The sequence below is a fragment of the Nannospalax galili genome, unplaced genomic scaffold (genome assembly GCF_000622305.1).
Source record: "Nannospalax galili isolate Female #2095 unplaced genomic scaffold, S.galili_v1.0 scaffold806, whole genome shotgun sequence".
Lineage (NCBI taxonomy): Eukaryota > Metazoa > Chordata > Mammalia > Rodentia > Spalacidae > Nannospalax > Nannospalax galili.
The window spans coordinates 2,502,191-2,521,768 of NW_008355419.1; the positions used below are offsets into that span (position 1 = coordinate 2,502,191).

At 56.0% G+C, this 19,578-nt stretch overlaps 2 protein-coding genes across 8 annotated transcripts; one reads left to right on the forward strand and one right to left on the reverse strand.

The window, feature by feature from the left end:
* Smim1 (small integral membrane protein 1 (Vel blood group)) lies at positions 1 to 2,767 on the forward strand. Of its 7 annotated transcripts, none has more exons than XM_008852670.2 (6): positions 1 to 47; positions 272 to 399; positions 1,353 to 1,391; positions 2,000 to 2,107; positions 2,223 to 2,341; positions 2,625 to 2,767. In XM_008852670.2, the coding sequence occupies exons 5-6, from the start codon at positions 2,232 to 2,234 to the stop codon at positions 2,749 to 2,751; spliced, it is 237 nt and encodes a 78-aa protein (XP_008850892.1). In that variant the 5' UTR covers positions 1 to 47; positions 272 to 399; positions 1,353 to 1,391; positions 2,000 to 2,107; positions 2,223 to 2,231; the 3' UTR covers positions 2,752 to 2,767. The 7 variants fall into 7 exon arrangements, with proteins under 7 accessions (XP_008850892.1, XP_008850891.1, XP_029411699.1 ...); XM_008852669.2 differs by having other exon boundaries at positions 2,005 to 2,107; XM_029555839.1 differs by lacking the exon at positions 2,000 to 2,107 and having other exon boundaries at positions 2,144 to 2,341.
* A 1,815-nt stretch (positions 2,768 to 4,582) lies between these two features.
* Positions 4,583 to 19,578, reverse strand: Lrrc47 (leucine rich repeat containing 47). The gene is made up of 7 exons (XM_008852676.2): positions 18,878 to 19,578; positions 9,707 to 10,156; positions 8,779 to 8,895; positions 7,455 to 7,570; positions 6,817 to 6,919; positions 6,248 to 6,337; positions 4,583 to 6,118 (listed from the first exon to the last, which is right to left on the reverse strand). The coding sequence occupies exons 1-7, from the start codon at positions 19,490 to 19,492 to the stop codon at positions 5,879 to 5,881; spliced, it is 1,731 nt and encodes a 576-aa protein (XP_008850898.1). The 5' UTR covers positions 19,493 to 19,578; the 3' UTR covers positions 4,583 to 5,878.

Genomic DNA, 19,578 nt, shown 5'->3' on the forward strand with positions numbered 1-19,578 from the left:
CAGTCGGCTGGAGACGGTCCCCGCGGTGGCCCTGGCGAGGGGCGCAGGTGAGACGCTCCGGGCGGAGGCGGTGGGCCTGGCGGCACATCCCCCGGTCCTCCGAGGTCCTCCGGGGCCAGGGGGCCCGGAGCGTGGAGGCCTGGGTCTAACCGCAGGGGCTGTGAGGCCCGGAACTGCCCGCCCAGCTCCCGCGGGCCCTGCGGCCACCCTTGGGGCTAGTTCCTGCCCCTCCCCCACCCGGTCACTTTTCACTTTTATCTATTTATTTAAGGCTGGAGGATCGGCCCCACTTCACGTCCCATCCCGGCCTGCCTTGCTGGGGGAAGGCGGGATCCACTGGCCAGACCCTGACTGCCTCCCAGGACCCCCGAGGCTTCTGCCCCACCTGGACTTGCTTTTGTAAGTTGGGGTGTTCCTTGTGCTCTGGGCGAATGGGTTTAAGGAGCAGCACCACGTTGATTCCCGTATGTACAACTTTCAGGGGAGGGTGGGACATCCTGAGGCTCTGGGTGAGACGGGGGCCCAGGTAGGTCCTTCCTGCCCATGTCTGTTAGACCCAAAGGAAAGGAAGCCCCGGAGAACCGGACCCCAGGCACCCACTGGCATTTGGTAGCCTGTCCAGACAAGGATGACTGAGGAGCCTCGGGTACTGCATCAAGCTTGAACCATCCCAGGCTTGAACAAGTTGGGGAGACTCCTCATACCCCAAAGCCTGCATGCAGGCAGGTTTGGTTAGTTAGAGGCAGCACTGTCACTGTTAGTGTTGCCTGAATATAGTCTTGGTGGCATGTTGGTCGCTACAGCTCCAACCATCGCAAAACCAGGAAGGAGAAGGAAGCCCCTTCTCCCTCGCCCCCGGAGCTGCACCCGGCACTGCCCACAGCCGGTGACATGGAAAGAAGGGATCAGGGGTTAAGCAGCCAACTCTGCTGCCTGAAGGAGGATTAAGGTTCCGCCCACCCACAGTGAGGGACACAGTGAGGGAAGTTTTGTGCACACAGCTGACACGGTCACGTGCCCCTTAGCCTAACAGTCTCAGCACAGAACCCACGCACGCCAGTGATACTTGGTCACCTCAAGCCGAGTGTTGGCTGAAGGTTCCACCTGCACACACACTGTGGTGCTCATGTTCCTCCCCACCATCCTGGCATCATGTCTGGCGTTTACATCCTGGTGTCCTGAGTGTCTCCGTTGGTTTCCTCCTGTGCCTTTAGGCCACTGTGTAGAGGATCATGTAGAACCAGCTGCGTTCCACTGCTGGGGACCAAGCAGTCCTGGGGGGAGGGGGGATGCTGTGAAGGGACAGTGGGTACTGGGCACACAGGAGACCTGACGTTATCTTCATCTCACAGCCTGTGCTTCCGGCATGCACCTTGCTTCTCACAACAGAGGTGAGAGGGTAGGGTCAATTAGATGCGCAGTCAAGTGTTCAGGGGAGGCCAGTAGGCAGGCAGGAGCCACCATCCCCTTCTTTTCGGCTCCAACCCACTGTCTGCTGCTGGGGTGGCTGGCACTGAGGCAGTCAGGGTCTGGAGGGAGCTGGTTTAGTGACTGGGACAGTCCTGCTGTGGACACCGAGGCCCCACTACTTCCAATCCCCGAGGCCGCCTGGAGCCTCTGCCTGCCCCCCCTCCCCCGAGGCCCCGCTGGACCCCTTTCAGAGGCAGCAGGTGTAGGAGGGGCTGGGGATGAGGTTGCAGCTGCCTAGGGCAGGCCAGGCCTTCTCCCTGGCTGGCTGGGCTGGTCGTACCAGCCACCATCACTGCGCATCACTGCGCATCCGTCACCTTCCTAGCCTCTCTAGAAGGGCAGCTCTGGGCCTTATCTGCAGGGCCGGGGAGGAAGACTGTTATGCGTTCCTCCACAGGCTAGGCTTTCCTGGTCTCTGAGGGCAGCACTGGCTGCCTCCCCTGATAAATGCCCAGTAGGGAGGGAGAGCCCCTCAACCCGGCCCCCAGAAGAGGCCCCAGTAGAAAATGCAGTTGTTCACATTCCTGAGGTCAGGGCTGGGCCACTTCCCAGTCTCCGTGGACTGGAATTCCTCCTTGGCCTTGTCCTCCTGATGTGACCCTGGACTGGACTAGTTACTCAACCACCCCTAAGTCAGGTGAGACAGCCTGTCTGTCCCATCCCCTCCCTCCAGACAGACCCTCAACGGCCACCTCAGGAGGCTGCGCTGACACCTGCCTCCCTTGTCGCGTCTCTCCACCCTGCACTCTCAGGACCACAGCATGCAGACCCAGGAGAGTGGGGTCCACTACAGCAGGTGGGACGACAGCAGCCGTGATGAAGTCAGCATGACCACCACGTCCAGGGCAGAGGAGGCCTCATGTTGTAGCAGGTGAGAGCCCAACAGCTGCCCCTACTGCAGACACTGACTGGCCCTGTCCAGCGTCGGGCCTCAGGCCTATGTGCCAGCCCAGCCACATGCTTGAGGCCCTGCCCTCGCACTGACCTTGGCCCTGGGACTTACCTTTGGGTGCACGGGTGACTCCCAATTCCAGCAGAGCACCCAGAACTCCTCCTTCTGCCCTGGCCTTCTCCCACGCAGTCCCAACCCCCACAGCCTTCTCAGGAACCCTCTTGTAGCCCTGGCTTGGGCTTATTGGTGGTTCTCACCCTAGGATCTTTCAGAAGCTGTGCACGGGCAAGCTGGGGATCGTCATGAAGGTGCTGGGTGGGATGACCCTCTTCTGGATCATCTTCATCTTGGGTTACATCACTGGCTATTACGTTCACAAGTGTAAATAAATGCTGGTTGCACACACGTGGGGCACAGGATTGGAGGGACACTTGTATAGATGCCATGTACACAGTCTGTGCATACCCCTACATACAGAGCCCAGGGGCAGACAGAATGCACAGGGCATATGAAGATGCCAGTGTGCACGGTCACTATGGGTCCCCCAGAAGAGCATGAAGCCCCTCGTCCACAGCACACGTAGCCAGAGTGACCAGCACATGCAGCCAGCCATCAGAGGTACACATGCTGGAGACCAGGCTCTGCAACCTGGGATGCCCAGTCCTCTGGTCACGCTAGGTGGTCCTCCCCAGCCTCCGGCCCAGGCCTTTCTTAGCTGTGGCTGGGTGGGATGAGGGGTGCTTTATGCAGACAACCCTGGCAGCCCCCTGTCCTCTGGGCCTTCCAGATTCGGGATTGTGCAGGGAGGGTTCTGAATAAGGGCTGTGTCACCTGCACCCTGTGCAGAGTGCGCAGAGGCCTCATCTCAAATCCAACACTGCATTCTTGAGCAAAGGCATGGCCAAGGCCACCCACTTCAGGTGGCCCTGGGGGAGTTAGGGAACTGGAGGCCCTACTGTCCCACAGGCTCTCGCTCAAGGAGCTTACAGATAACTGTGCTGAAGGAAAGGTGGGTGCTGCCTGGGCCAGCCAGGCGTGACTCTCCGAGGCCTGTCCCTCCTCCAGCCCCTCCTGTTTTGGCTCTGTCCTGGAATGTGCCTCTCCTGGCTGGGCCCTCTACCAAGAACATCCTGAGGGTCAGGATGCGGCCAGACCTGCTCCCTCCTTATTGGACCATGTGAGGACAAGGCCTTGGATACTTAGCAGGTATGGCAGCTGTGTTGGGACTTTGGTCCCCTCTCTTTGGTGGCCTACTGAGACCAGAGCCACACCTTGACCCTAGTGGGCTATAAAACTGTCCCAGGGTTGCAGGTAATTGCTAGAAACTACCAAGGCTGAACCCCTATTACTCCCAGGCTGGGGACCCCTTCCCTTCTGCCCCTACTACACTGACAAGTTGGGGGGCTTGGCCAGGCTGACCTATCATTCTCAAGAGGCTCCCAGTTGGAGCCGTCCTGGGCTTTAGTGATCCTTGTGTGAAAGCCTGGGTTGGTTGAGTCTGTGCCTGGATCACCGGGCTGCTGTTAGCTTGTGCTTAAAGTCTAGGCCTTAAATCCAAGATACACTTATGTTCCCCCACTCTTGACCCCAAACTGGGGCAGGAAAGCCGGATGAGTGCCCCCCACCCCCGAGTCACTGAAGGACAGGCACTGGAGGTCCCAGGGCAGGACCTCTCAAGGCTTGGTGTGACAGGAGCAGAGACAGGCACAGAGCAGTGGGAACAGGGTACCCTGGCCTGGTAACTCTTGGGGCAGGAGGTGTGAGACTGGACAGCGATGTAGAGCACAGCAGGGAGGTGGGACAGGGAGGAGCAGAGCAAAGGGCACCAAACAGGCCTCTCCAGGTAGTCCTGCACTCCTGGGCTGACAGTGGGGTCTGCTCCACCTGGCCACTCCCTGTACCCCAAAGGTGTCCCCAGTTCATTCCTGCTGTAATCATCCATTCCCCAGCCTGGAGCTCTGGCTAGTACTCTGCACAGAATGCTGCAGAAGCCCGGGGTGCTCTTGGGGCCCAGGGCTGACACCTGAGCTGCCTCAGTGAACCCCAGGCTCTAGTCTCACTTCATGACCCCAAGGCTATGTTCCTCCTAGTGGGGGTTCAAGGCTTGGTAATGCAGGGACAAACTTCTCACATGTGAGCCCTTGTGGGATTAGAACAGACTGCAGCACCAAAGTACTGGCCTCTGGAGACAAGGTAGGAAGGCTGCTGAACGTTGGGAGATGTCGCTACCAAGGTTTTTATTAGTTTACTAGAACATCGAAGGCCTGTTTCTGTTAAAACAACTCCTAGATCTCAATCTCACACACACTTGGGCTGTGACCGAGAAAAACAGCAGCAGCTGGGGCAGAAGGTGACAAGACCTCCCGAGCCTCAGTGGGGCCAGGGCAGCGTGACCCTCACTCCATCTGGTGGGGTCAAGGTGACAAGACCTCCCAAGCCTCAGGGGGGCCAGGGCAGCATGACCCTCACTCCATCTGGTGGGGTCAAGGTGACAAGACCTGAGCCTCAGGGGGACCAGGGCAGTGTGACGCTCACTCCATCTGGTGGGGTCAAGGTGACAAGACCTCCTGAGCCTCAGGAGGGCCAGGGCAGCGTGATCCTCACTCCATCTGGTGGGGTCACAGAGTAGGCGATCCTCTGCCATGGCTACCAAAGGGAAGCGTGAGCAACTGTTAACTGTCCCTTGAGGTAAAAGTCGACCAAAGGCTGCTGAGTCTGGTCTTCTGTAAGCAGATGTTAAGGCACGGGGCCATCAAGGCCCTCTGCAGCTGGCCAGGTTCTTAGGACCAAGAACTGTTATTTCAGGGATGGAAGGCATGTGCTGGGCACAGAAACCAACACACAAAGACACAAGGCATGTAATGGGACACAATACAGAGGACCGGGGTCATGTGTGAGACACGCCTTCCCTAGTCACTAGCTGACAGTCCACAGACCAGCATTCCTGTTCACCCACAGAAATCTGTGTGTCTGGGTTGGGCAGGGATCCCTGCTGTGCTCGTAGCTGATGTACCAAGGATGGCCAGTCATTCCTGCCCCTGCCCCTTGACCCAGCTATGGGAGGCAGGTGCTACCCCTGCCCACAGGCCAGGCAGCTCGCCTGGAAGGCCAGCAAGCATTCCAACAGCAACGTGCTAGGAAAGTAACAATCTACACATTGCAGAAAAATAGCCACCACTAAACGAAATGCCTGCCGTTTAACCTGAATTTACATCTGCATTTTCACACCACGCTCAGGGCCTTCCCTAAAAGTTATCTGCCACGTGGCTACATGATTCAGAACAATTTGGACAGTTATTTTGGCATGTGAGTAATTTCATGAAACAGTAAAATCACGGCAGTATTGTAAGGACAACACAACGTCACTTTACAACAGTCACCTGGGAAAAAAGCAGACAACTTAAAATACCCAGGAGAAAAGAACGAAATAACTTAACACCACCACGGAGACCACCACAGGTTCACCCACGTCGAGCCACAGCCTGTCTGCTAGCACGGAGGTCAGCACGCGGACAGTCAGCGAACCACAGTCACATGGGGAGGGGCCGTGGCCAGGTCAGCCTTGGATGGATACACCACCTTCAAGCTCCCCTCCAGGTCCACCACCCGGACCTGCTCCACCACCAGAGGGCACTGTCCATCTTTCCCAGCACTCAGATTCATGTTGGGATCAGAGAGTCCAGAAACTGCATCGGCCTCCGAGTCGGAGAGCGACCCTCTGTTTTCCGAAGTGCTTTGGTTCAGCTCTACCATTTTCTGCCAATGAAAACAATCTTTAGAACAGAGAGATGAGAAGGGACCAGGGAAGTGGGCTGGGGTAACCCCAGGGAGCAAGCAGCTGCCATGCAGGCGGTGGCTGGGATCCCCAGACTCTGGGCCACTCACCAGAATGAGGGTGTCCATGATGTCTTTGCACATCTGCAGGCTGGTGGCACCCGTTACCTCCAAGAACAGGTTACATGTTGTTTTCTTAATCTTAAAAAAGTTAGATTTCATGGAAGAATAAGGTTATCTGCAGCTGACAGCAGCTACTGCAAGCTATTCAAAAGGAAAATCTGTAAGGGGTTGCACAGGGCTGGGGACGTGGCTCGGCTTGCCTAGTGTGCATGAAGCCCTGGGTTCCATCTCCAGTGCGGCATAAACCCAACATGGTGATGCACACCTGTAATCCTAGCACTGGAGGTGGAGGCAGGAGGATCACAAGTTCAAGGTTCATTCTCAGCTTCTGTATCAAGTTCAAGGTCAGCCTGGGCCACACAGGACCCTGTCTCAAAACACATGAAAACCAAGAGCTTGTAGCAAGCACCATATGAGTCCAGCACCACCATGACTTGTGGAGGAGGGGGACATGCAGAGCACAGTGCTGGGGAGCCCACCCGGTTTCTACCACTAGCAAGCAGGGACCTGGTGGGGGACAGCCAGGAGGGCGTGGCCACATTTCAGATGCTGCCTACCTTTGTCTTTTCACTGTTGGTTATGGGTGGGAAGGAAATCACATCTCCATCTGCATCCACAAGACAAGGGTAGTTTTCCTTTCCGTCCAGTAAGTGGAGGTATCTGGGGAATACATCCAGGTTAACAGGCACGTTGCCAGCACACGCTACTGGCAGGGCTGAGCAGGGCACAGCTCTGCAGACACACCCGGCACAACGTCAAGGCATAAGTGTACACAGACACGGCACCAGAGCTATTTCCAGTCCTAGGCCGACCCCAGCCCAGAGACCCGGGGGCCTGAACAGAGGGCACAGGTCTGACTGGCTGCTGCTCCACATCAGATCGCACTTCCACTCCTATAACCTGCGGGCTCCCTGGAGCAGGATCCTCTCCCCACAGAGCATGGGCCCTTCTGGGGCCAGTCTGGAGAATCACCCCATGAATGTGCTGTAGTTCTGACCTACGATTGTGATCTGTGTAGCAACGCCCAGGCTTTGAAACGTGGGATACAACAAGTCATTGCTTTAAAAAATGGTTAAGCAGTAGCCTTTCTCCCTTTGAAGAGGGTGAGGAGATTTCCTCCCCAGACCACCACCAGTACAGGGGCTCTGGCTGGAGTGGAGGTGGTCTGTGGTTGAGGACATGCCAGCTGACCCACCTGTGCAGCCCCGAGACGCTCTGCCTCTTCTTCTGCTTCCTCTGCTCCTCGGCCTCCAGCTGCAGCTGCCGCACCAGCTCCTTGGCCTTGGCTTCTCTGCGGCCCAAGGGCACGATCTGTCGGAGGAGCCCACAGAGCCTGCTGGGACCCAACCCCCCAGCTCACTGAGCCCGCCTCTCAGCACTACCATAACCTCCAGCTGATTGAATGGACCACCAATCTCCAGAACTGGTAGCAAGAGACTGAGGCCCAAGCCTGCCAGTCCCACTCCACGTGATCACAAGACGCGGGCTGCATTTCCAGAGCCCCTCAGGAGACAGAGGGCCCATTGCTCACAGCTTTCCTAAGCTGGGCTCCACCATAAACCTGGCTAGTGGAGAATTTCTAAAAGCCTACGACTGCTCAGAAGCTGAAAGACACAGGGCTTAGCTGCTTGAGCTGGTCCAGTCAGATGAGTGGCTGGCATCCGAGTCCTTTCCCCTGGGCCTCTATGCTCAACTGAAGCTTGGTAATCAGCCGCCTGGAGCTAGTCACAGTTCACACTACAGGCTACCCCACCACAGGCATTGTGTAAGTAGAGCTTAAGCCAAAATCTCTGGTAAGAGTTGGTGAGTGGCAGCTGGGCGTGGTGGCACGTCTTTGATCCCAGCACTTGAGGCACAGGCTGGTGGATCTCTGTGAGTTCCAGGCCAGCTGGGAGTATAGGGAGACCCTGTCTCAAAAAGACCAAAAAACCCCCAAAAAGACAAAAAAAAACAAAAAACAAAACAAAAACCAAAAACCAAAACAAAAAAACGGTGAGTAGGGCTAGAGAGATGGCTCAGCAGTTGAGAGCACTGACTACTCTTAGTTCCCAGCACCCACATGGCAACTAACAACTCTCTGTAACTCCAGTTCCAGTGGATCCAGCTCTCTCTTCTGATCTCCGTGGGCAGTGCACGACATAGAACTTGCATACGTGCAGGCAAAACACTCATGTATGTAAAATAAAAATAACAAAATATTAAAAATTGGTGAGCAAGCTAGGTGTGTGTGGTGGTTAAGTGGAAGGCAGAAGCAGGTGAATCTTTGTGTGCAAGGTCAGCCAGGGCTACACAGTGAGATCCTGTTTCAAATAAATGGCTGGTGCGCAAAGGAAGCAGGCCGCGCCCTGGCCCCCATAACAGGTATCTGACGGCTAGGCCCTGTGCCCCAGAGGAGGGTGGAAACCACTTCCCTTAGGCACTTGCTGGGAAAGTACCAGACCAAGCTGCCTGTGCCCTTCAGCCCGCATCTCATAAGGAAAAGCACAGACACAGACAGGATGGGACAGAGCAGTGAGTACCTTGAGGTCCTCGGGTGGCCGGGCCGCATACAGCAGGGGCCCTCGAACTGCCTGGAGGTCATGGGTCGCAATGGTTGCTGCCGTCCTTTTCTCGCAGAGGTCATCGTGGAGCTTCGTCTATAACACAAGAGGACAGGCGCAGGCTCCAGGGAGGTGTCTTCAGGGACCCCCGGCAGCCTGCAGTGCCTCCCAGGCTGCTTCCTCATCATCAGAAGTGGCCCCTTCCTGCCTCCCAACCACATTTATTTTGTGGAGTCATCACTGGCTCATCTCTCGTCTGTTTGGAGCAGCCCCTCTCCTCTCTAATTCTAGAACAGTCTGGGATTTCAAAGAACTCAATCTAGAACTAGAACTTGAAGAAAAGTCATCACAGAAACTTTCTCTGCCGGACTGCAGGCAGATCTGGGCCAGACCTGGCCTGGCTGGGGATGCTGCTGGCTTCCTTCCTGATCTCCCAAGGGAGCTTGCATGGCAACCCTGGCCTTCCTTGCATAAAGTTGCACTTGCCTCTGCTGGGCAACATGCAAAGCTGTGCTTTCTACTCTCCCAGTGAGGCAGAGGTAAGTGAGCCACACATCAGGAAGTCAGTCCAGCCAGAACCCAAGGACTCAGGTGGAAGGTAAGGCCAAGAAGAGACAAGATGCCTCCAAATCACAAACACCTCAAGGAGCTCCATCTTCAGAGTAATCAAGCTATGTCCAGGAACTAGGACAAGCTGGGTAGGCTGTGGAGGAGCCAAGGGCTGCAGCTCCTGCTGGGGGTGGGCAACAGGCCTCCCACATGGAGCCAGGGCCTGCTACTCTTCCACGGAAGCAGAGAGGAAACTGAGGCATGCAGACCACTCAGCCCCACTTGGCACTACCTGTCCCTGAACTGACCACTGCCACCCCCAGCATACACCCCCCAGGACCGTCTGCCGTATACCCACCTGGGTGGTGAGGAAACGCCTGAGTGCGTTTCCTGGCTGCAGGTCCATGCCTCTCACGACGGCCCCCACGATGTACGGGCGCACGTCCCTGACCTCCGGGCTCACCCTGACTGTCAGGGGCGTGGGGTTCTCAGAGACGTGCAGGACCCTGAGCATCAGCTTGGCCACGCCCACCTCCTCCTCCCCCTCGCCACTCTCCCGACGCTGCTTCCGCTCCCGCCTCTTCTTCCTGTCCTCCTTCTCGGAGCCCTCTGCCCGGCCCTTGCTCCGACCACCACGGCCACCGGCACGCAGGTACTCCAGGATGGACCTGGTCTGGCAGCCACTGACCATCTTCTCCAGACGCCTGTCTCGAAGCTTGTTCCCTCGGAAGTTGATCTCCTTGAGCTTGGGGCAGTCCGCCAGCTCAGCGGGGATCTCGCTCAGCTGGTTGTTGGAGAGGTCCAGTGTCTGGAATGAGAAAGTGAGACTGGTCAGGACTGGCAGCTCCCCTACCTCGAGCCATCCCAGAAGCCACATGATGGAGGAGTTATCTGCATGGCTATAACGCCCTACCACTACCAAGGAGTTTGACACGACATGTCAGTCACATAACTACAGCAACTCTCAGACCAGCCACCAGGCTAGAGGACAGAGGTAACCAGGAGGGGTGCTGGAGTACCAAACACATGCTCACTTCAGGGACAAACCAGGACCCCTTCCCATCTGAAGCAAGTTCCCCAAAGGGGGCCTAGCTAGCTCTTTGAACTTAATGAACACAAACAGAAGAACTACAGCAAAGCCCTCTCCCCACACTAAGCACGATACCCCAACCGCACACTGCCTGGCACTGTTCTCTCAGGAGGATGGACTGGGGAGATGAGTTGTCACATCCATAGTGGCAGGGACACTGTGTCCACGCCAGACATCCAGGACACCCCACAGTCCACAGGAAAGCACCTCCAGTCGCTGTCAGTGCAGAGGCTACTGGTCTGAACACTGAGAAGTATGCAGGCCTCCCACTCCAGGAGCCTGGGTGGGGTGTGTCAGGTACGGAGAAGTTCTTCCCTGGGGAAACCATCAGCTTCCCTCCAGTCTATACATGTCAGCACCTCCCCAGGTCACACAAGCACAGGCAACTAGGGCACAACTACATACAAACAGCTGGGCGAGCAGGAGAGAAACTGATCAGGTGAGAGTGTATCAGTGACACTCCCCACAGCCTCCTTCTGTAAGGAAACCAACTGCTGACAAGTCCCATCTTTTAAAAAACATTTATTTAATGTGTATGAGTGTAATGCCTACATATATTTAAGTGAGCTCATGTTGTACAATGTCCACGGAGGTCAGAAGAGGGTGTTGGATCCCTGAAACTGGAGTTACAGATGGTTGTTAGCTGCCATGTGGGTGCTGGGAACTGAACCGGGTCCTCTGCAAGAGCAGTCAGTGCTCTAACCGCTGAACCACCTCTCCAGCACAGTCACAGATGCTCTGATGTAACAGCTGTTAGGCTCAGAGGGCAATGCTTTACTGCAGGTGGTAAAGGGGCCACATCTGCCCTGTGCTGCTCTGCTGACAGGTGCCCTGCCCCCAGCCTGGTCTGGAAGCAGTCTTGGTAACTAACTGCTTCTTCCTCAGGGAGAGTGGGGACTCTGGCCGGCCTTGTGTTTTGCTCTGATGCTGGGAGAAGGCTACAGTTAGCATGGATGTGACACCTCATCTCTGCAGCCAGAAACTACAGCTGTGCAGTGCCCTGCAGTAAGCATCCGCACGTAGCCAGTGGCGGCCAGGTCCCGGGACCATGGGACGGGGAGTGGAGATGGGAGGTGGACGATGCAGGGACGAGGGTGCGGTTGAGAGGATGGTGAACTTCTCAGTTCCAGGTATGAAGCCAGTGACAAAGGATCTGTCTGGCTCCAGTCGCCAGGCTGCTCAGTGTTGGAGGCCAGAGCGGCAAGGGGGTGACACAGCTCAGCTCAGAGATGGGGCCCTGGACAGGCCACCCAGGCAGCACTGAAACCCAGGAGGCAGGGGACAGCCTAAAGGCTAAAGTGCAGAGCACAAGAGGGATGCAGGCCCGAGAGGAGGCCAGGTGGAGTAGGGCCTGCTGGGTAAAAACGCAGGGCTGGCCACACATGCCAGTGCCTTCTAGGGGGAAGATGTCACCTAGAGCACCACTTTGGGCAGTGCGAATCTGAATGGCCCAGTCCCTATGACAGGTGGGTTCGGGACCCCTTAACCAACACACTTGGAACTACAAGTGTTTCAGATTAAGATTTTTTCCTAGAATGTACAGCAGCTGTGTGTGTAATCAGTATCTTGGGGGTGAAACCTAGGTTTTTACACAAGGTTCAACCATGTTTCCTACACCTACACACAGCATGGAAGTAAACACAGACAATGTGCTCTAGTCCACCTTCAACTGCTGTGGTAAAAACTCTGACCAAAACCAACTTGGGGAAGAGAGGGTTTGACTTACAGCACAGTCCATCATCAAGGGAAGCCAGGGCAGGAACCTGGAGCACAGACCACGGAGGAACGCTGCCTCCTGGCTTGCTTCCCTGGCCCACGCTGAACCTGCTTTCTTTTTTTTTTTAATTAAAAAAAATTGTTATTATTTTTATTTTATGTGTATGAATGTATTGCCTGCATGTAGGTAAGTGCACCCATGTCATGCAACGCTCGAAGCAGTCTTGGTAACTAACTGCTTCTTCCTCAGGGAGAGTGGGGACTCTGGCCGGCCTTGTGTTTTGCTCTGATGCTGGGAGAAGGCTACAGTTAGCATGGATGTGACACCTCATCTCTGCAGCCAGAAACTACAGCTGTGCAGTGCCCTGCAGTAAGCATCCGCTCGTAGCCAGTGGCGGCCAGGTCCCGGGACCATGGGACGGGGAGTGGAGGTGGGAGGTGGACGATGCAGGGACGAGGGTGCGGTTGAGAGGATGGTGAACTTACGTAGCCAGTGGCGGCCAGGTCCCGGGACCATGGGACGGGGAGTGGAGATGGGAGGTGGACGATGCAGGGACGAGGGTGCGGTTGAGAGGATGGTGAACTTCTCAGTTCCAGGTATGAAGCCAGTTACAAAGGATCTGTCTGGCTCAGGGACGAGGGTGCGGTTGAGAGGATGGTGAACTTCTCAGTTCCAGGTATGAAGCCAGTGACAAAGGATCTGTCTGGCTCCAGTCGCCAGGCTGCTCAGTGTTGGAGGCCAGAGCGGCAAGGGGGTGACACAGCTCAGCTCAGAGATGGGGCCCTGGACAGGCCACCCAGGCAGCACTGAAACCCAGGAGGCAGGGGACAGCCTAAAGGCTAAAGTGCAGAGCACAAGAGGGATGCAGGCCCGAGAGGAGGCCAGGTGGAGTAGGGCCTGCTGGGTAAAAACGCAGGGCTGGCCACACATGCCAGTGCCTTCTAGGGGGAAGATGTCACCTAGAGCACCACTTTGGGCAGTGCGAATCTGAATGGCCCAGTCCCTATGACAGGTGGGTTCGGGACCCCTTAACCAACACACTTGGAACTACAAGTGTTTCAGATTAAGATTTTTTCCTAGAATGTACAGCAGCTGTGTGTGTAATCAGTATCTTGGGGGTGAAACCTAGGTTTTTACACAAGGTTCAACCATGTTTCCTACACCTACACACAGCATGGAAGTAAACACAGACAATGTGCTCTAGTCCACCTTCAACTGCTGTGGTAAAAACTCTGACCAAAACCAACTTGGGGAAGAGAGGGTTTGACTTACAGCACAGTCCATCATCAAGGGAAGCCAGGGCAGGAACCTGGAGCACAGACCACGGAGGAACGCTGCCTCCTGGCTTGCTTCCCTGGCCCACGCTGAACCTGCTTTCTTTTTTTTTTTAATTAAAAAAAATTGTTATTATTTTTATTTTATGTGTATGAATGTATTGCCTGCATGTAGGTAAGTGCACCCATGTCATGCAACGCTCACGGAGGACAGAAGCGGCTGTTGGATCCCCTGGGACTGGAGTTGCGGACAGCTGTTAGTTGCCATGTGGGTGCTGGGATGGCAACTCGGGTCTTCTCCAAGAACAACCAGTGCTCTTAACCACTGAGCCATCTCTCCAGCCCCTCAACCTGCTTTCTTATACAATACAAAACCACCTGCCCAGGGGTGGCACCATCCAGTGGGCTGCATCCTCCCACATCACTCAACAATCAATAAAATGCCCCCACAGACTTGGTTGTAAGTCACTCCAATGCAGGAAATCCCTCAATTGCGGTTCCCTGTAACCAGGTGTGTCAAGTTAACAACTACAGCTACCCAGCACACAATGTTTCAGTGTGCCTGAATTCGACTGCACCAGAATGTAACGTGTAGGATTTCACACTGTACCCGGAAAGCCAGCCTGAAGCATTTTAGACTTGGGGGATGGGGACGTCCAACCTGTCCCCTGTGCCTCTCCCGAGCCTTTTCAGGGAGCCTAGGTGGGTGGGGCTTCTGCATCGATGGCTCAGCCGCCAGCCCTCCTTGGGCCTACTCCCAGTGCAGGCAGAGCCTATCCCCCTGGCCCTGGCTTGCTCCCCAAGTATTGCTCCGAGGGCCACTGCGGCAGAGCTGGGAGCCAAGCTGGGTCTGAGCCAGGCCTCTCGGGCTTACACACAGAGCAAGCTGAGATCACCAGTCTAGAGGAACTGGCCCCTAGAGGCCTGAGAACCTGGGTGCAGGTCACTGTTTGAAAGTCAGCTTGCAACAATCTCTCTACAGCTTCTGTGCTTTGTGAAAATGGCCAAGAACCCACGGGGTCAAACTTCTGGGCTGAAGGGACTGTTTCTGCTTCCACTAATGAAAAGCAAGTTACTTAAGACCCAGGAGGGCAGCAGACACCGGGGGAGTGAGGGAGGTGGACATTGACAGGACTGACTGCCAGCGCGGCCTCAGAAGCACCTATCAGAGAAACCTCAAGCCAGCAGCCATGCTAAGGAAGGGGCATCTTTCAGGGACAGCCACTACCAGGTAAGGGCAGGTCAGAGCACGGAACAGCAGCCTGAATTCCAGCTCAGGACCTGCTGGGGGCCCTGTGGGAACAGAACAGGGGGAAGAACGAGCAGACAGCAGCCAACCCGCGGCATGTGCCACAGGTGGAAAGTCGTCCTCAGAGAGGTGGCATCTGCCAAGAGAACAGCAGGTCCTCACTACCAAATCACCCTTGGCCAGCTCTTGGTGCCCCAAACAGCAGCCTCGCTGAGGGTTTCAGGTTAGCCCTGGGGGGAAGCAGGAGCCCCTGGGCTTCCTGGAGATGGAGGGTTAGCAGGAAAGACAGGGCAGGCGCTGAGTGCTGACCTCAAGTGCCCAGGGTGTGCTGCGGGTGGCTGTGGTTGGAGGCTCTGGACACTGGCAGGACGAGCTGAGCAGCTGATGCTCACCTTTCCTGTGGAACACCAGCTCCCATGCCAGTAGACAGCAGTAAGTAGGGGCGTCCCCTCTGCATGGAATGCCTACTGGGAAAGGGATCCTAACTGCATGCATAGCAGCAAGGGTGACATGAGGTGGTGTCAGTGGGAGATGTGTCAGGGACCCCTCAACCTCATGGCACCCTGTCAACAGCCAGGCCCAAGTGAGCCTGGCCACTTCTGGCTACAACTGAGATTCAGAGCTCAGGAGGATTTGCTTTCTTCAGTTTCTCTTGTCAGAGACAGGTCTGAGGAGTCCTGGGGCCAGGGTGGGCTCCCCACAGGGGTGTCTGATGATGGGGTGCTATCCCGGGCAGTTCAGCTGTCTCAGTAAACAGCACCACAGGCCTGGGTATACAGCCACTGCAGATGCAGGCAGAACGACACCACATACACCTCCTTGGCTTACTGGCACAGTAAGTCCTAACAGGCCACAGAACGCTGAACAAGGAAGAGGTTAAGGGTGGTCAGGGACGAGGTCCGGGCAGTTCTTGAAAACAAAGATGTTGGGCTTGGCAGAACGCCGCCCTAGTCACAGATCAGAGGAAAACATCTGTCTAAGTCACGGTACTCCAAAACATAGGGTGACTGTTCGGTGTTAAATGGAATCACCGGCTGACTTGCCTTCCTGGAAATTGTTAAAATCTACAGACTGTGTGAGAAACCAATATACCCTTTGTAGCCTAGTGATTAACCTTAAATGTAAACCTGTAGAATGTGTTTTGTTCCTTGTGAAACTAACTCTTTCATGTATTCTGGCACAAACACCAAGCTTGTAACTGTAGTTGCGCACAGAAGAGCACTGCTAAAGCACTAACCCTGCTCTCCTCCGTCAGAGGGTTGAGCCCTTTGCCCTCACTCATCCCATCTGCCCACCAGCAGACCTGAGTCTCCACAGCTGGCGCCTGAACGTGGGGCTTGAGGAATGTGGTGAAAATAATTCAAGGTGACTGTGCTTCAAGTTGAGGCAGCAGAACGGAAAGGGAAACAGTATGCTCGGAGGAGGGCAAAACTTTCAGAACAGTGGCAAAGTAAGTAAGGAATTTAAAAGTAAAATAAATGGGAAATTCCCAGTCACTGGATGAGTGACACATCTGGTTGTTAAACGCCCCTGTGAAAGGAGGGGGAGTAAAAGATGACTTTTAGGCCAGGCGTGGTGGTGCACACCTTTAATCCCAGCACTCGGGAGGCAGAGGCAGGTGGATCTCTGTGAGTTCAAGGCCAGCCTGGTCTACATAGTGAGATCCAGGACAGCTGGGGCCACAGGGAGACCCTGTCTCAAAAAGACAAAAAAAAAAGGGCTCATCAGCAAGGGGCAATAATTCTCATTTCTGTGTGGTCTCTTTGAATTTTTAATATTTTATAGCCTCTTCGAACAGATAATGGACTCTCTGATAGTGAACTTTTTAAAGACAAAGGAGAGATGTTAAGAAAGGACAAAATGGCCGGGGGTATCTCTCCGCTGATGACTTACCACTGACCCTGCCCTAACCTTAAATGCCTTTAGAGGCTATTGAAGAGTCATCTCCAGAATTAGAAGAAGATCTTAAGATTTTATATGCGGAGCTTGAGGCTAGTCCTCAGGTTAAGTCAATTAAGATGACTAGTGAGACAGAGACCTCCTCTTCTAAGGATGAAATAAAAATCTCTAAATCTCAATATAAGGAACTTTGAAAATGATCACTCTCCTCCATCGGAGGGTTGAGTCCTTTGTCTTCACTCACTCCGTCCGCCCACCAACAGATCTGAGTCTCTAAAGAGAGAGACTGGACACTGCCCCAGGCTCAGGGAAACCAAGCTACACAGGTCCAAGGCTAGAGGATGAATCCAGACCCTAGAGGCAGGCAGACCTGAGTCTCTAAAGAGAGAGACTGGACACTGCCCCAGGCTCAGGGAAGCCAAGCTACACAGGTCCAAGGCTAGAGGATGAATCCAGACCCTAGAGGCAGAGGCAGCAAGGCTCAAAGGACAGCGGAACAGCAAGTGCCTCAGCAGCAAAGAGACAAGGGCCTTGCTGCTGACCGTCCCGGACTAGGCCGTGGGCAGCCCTATGTGGAGCTGGTCTGGACTGTGGCCCTGGTCGTGGCCCTTGGGAAAGATGGTGCAAGGCCTGGCCTGGTGGCAGACCCTGGGCAGTGGTCCTGGCGCTGGGTCGTGGTACCTGCACTTGCGCCTTTTCTGTGTCATGAGTGCACAGAGGCCTTTAGTGCTGTTGCTCTGGCCCTAGTCAAGCAGCCTCCCGGTGTCCACATCCTTGCCTGGACTATATTTGCTTTCTCAATCAGGAGAATGCTGTTTAATGGCAAGAGGCTGGTTCCATGGCTAAGCCATAAGGCCTGGCCACCCCTGCGTTTGTGCTGAGGAGCTGCGCGATACCAGGTGAGGAGGGGGAGAGGTCCCAAGATGTCAGGCAGACAGCAGACACCCCAGCCCAGCCAAGCCCAGAGGCAGCTGAACAGTCACTGAGGTAACCAGCGGTTAAGGGCAACCCAATCAGTCCCCAGATCCAGAACAGGCATGTGACTGTGTGCGTTACACAGCACAAGGTGCCATGTTCTAATAAGGCACACGCCTGGCTCATCAGACTCCTCGGAAACCAGAGCATCTACCACTGGGAAGGCAGAACAGTGAAGCACATCCAGCGTCACACATACCTAAGCCATAAAGGGGTGTCTGGGCCTAGAGTCCCAAAGTACCCCAGGGACTCACAATCTGTAGCCTCTTCCAGGAAATACCAGGAACAGACATTATTTTGCAGAGTGCCTGGCCTACTACAGACTTGCTCTTGCTCTCAGTCAATGCGTACAGTAGGTGAGTCTTTACGTAACAAATGACATTTGCAAAATGAAGTGTGGTGTCTCAGGAACCACTTTCCATGCCAACCCAGCTGAGCCTGTACACCTTTTTAAATTTATTTTATGTGTGTCAGTGTTTTGCCTGCATGTGTGAGTGCACATGCTGCGGAGGTCAAAAGAGGGCTTCAGATTCCCCTGGGAACTGGAGTTAAGGACGGTTCCCAGCCGCCATGTGGGTGCTGGGAATCGAAGCCGGGTCCTCTGAAAGAGCAGTCAGTGCTCTTAACAACTGAACCATCTCTCCAGCCCCCGGTATAGCTTTTATTAGGAAATGTCTGCATAAACTCAAGGATGAGCAGGAGGAAGAAATGCAGAGCTGCTGTCAGGGCTGAATGCACAGTGGGGCGGCAAAGAGCACAGATCCGCAGCTCGATACCTTCTGCTCTCTCATCCCCAGCTCAATAGATCTGGGGGTCAGCTGGGGTGGGGGCGTGCAAGATAGGAACCCGGGAATACACAGTGGACAAGAAACCAGCCTCTTACACCCTGGAGTGTCGAGAAAGCCTCTAAGCGCCTGCTGTTAGCTTTGGGCAAGCCCTTCGGTTTTTTGTCAGGAACCACCACACGCTCCCTGAAGCCCAGGGTTAGGATGAGGTCTAACATTACGCAGGCCTCAGGACTTCGCAAGACGCAAATTCCAGTTCTCTCCCATGTTTGTGCCTTGTCTGCGTGTCCCACCACGTGCAGGCCCAGGTACAATTACATACACTCAAAAAACAGAGACCTGGTCCCTACCCTTGGCCTTTACAGCAATAGAGAAGCCCAAGCGTGGTAATCCTTTCAAGACAGTCACTGGTTCAGAGACCCCTGAGCGCGCTGGTCGGTCGGGGAGAGGAGCTGGGATGGGCGGCCCAGCAGGACCGCGCTGGCCCAGGGCCCTGCAGCGACAGCGGGGCTCCCTCCCTGTCCCGTGGCCCCCGCTGACCTTGAGCGAGACCAGGTGCGCGATGTCGGGGCTGAGCTCCCGCAGGCAGTTGTCGGCGGCCGCCAGCTCGCTGAGCAGGGGTAGCGCTCCCGGCCGGAAGAGCTCGGCGGGGAAGGCGTCCAGGCAGTTGCCGGTGAGATTGAGGCTCTGCAGGCGCGGGGCGCAGCGCGCCAGGTCGGCGGGCAGCTGGCGCAGCCGGTTGCCGCTGAGGTTGAGGCTCTGCAGCTGCGGGAGGCCGGGCGGCTCGGCGGGGCCCAGGCCCTGGCCGGGCGGCAGCGCCTCCAGCACGTTGCCTGAGAGGTCAAGCACGCGCAGCGCGGGCAGCGGCCCCAGCTCGGGGCTCAGGCCGGGCCCCAGCGCGTTGCGCCTCAGCACCAGGCTGTGCAGCTGCGGCAGGCCCTGCGCCAGGCCCGGCCCCGGGGCGCGCAGGCTGCTGCAGCCGCTCACCTCCAGGTAGTGCAACAGCGGCAGCGTGAAGAGCCGCGGAGGCAGCCGCCCGCCAGCCGCCTTCACCCGCTCCTCCAGCCCGGGCCCGGTCAGCAGCAGCTCGCGCCGTCGCTCACGCTCCGCCAGCTCCAGCTCCGGCCAGGCCTCGGCCGCCGCCACGACCGCCATCGCGCTGCCGCCGCCCTCGCGCCGCTTCCGGGGCGTAGTGCGTCACTTCCCGTCTGAGCCGGAAGAGAACATAGAGAGCGCGCTCG

Excerpts from the sequence above, each read along its gene's own strand:
- Smim1 (XM_008852670.2), top strand. The coding sequence starts at position 2,232 with ATGCAGACCCAGGAGAGTGGGGTCCACTACAGCAGGTGGGACGACAGC. Across the intron at positions 2,342-2,624 it reads GAGGCCTCATGTTGTAGCAG|GATCTTTCAGAAGCTGTGCA; the intron begins GTGAGAGCCCAA and ends TTCTCACCCTAG.
- Lrrc47 (XM_008852676.2), bottom strand. The coding sequence starts at position 19,492 with ATGGCGGTCGTGGCGGCGGCCGAGGCCTGGCCGGAGCTGGAGCTGGCG. Across the intron at positions 10,157-18,877 it reads CGCACCTGGTCTCGCTCAAG|ACACTGGACCTCTCCAACAA; the intron begins GTCAGCGGGGGC and ends TTCTCATTCCAG. Across the intron at positions 6,920-7,454 it reads AGCGTCTCGGGGCTGCACAG|ATACCTCCACTTACTGGACG; the intron begins GTGGGTCAGCTG and ends TGTATTCCCCAG.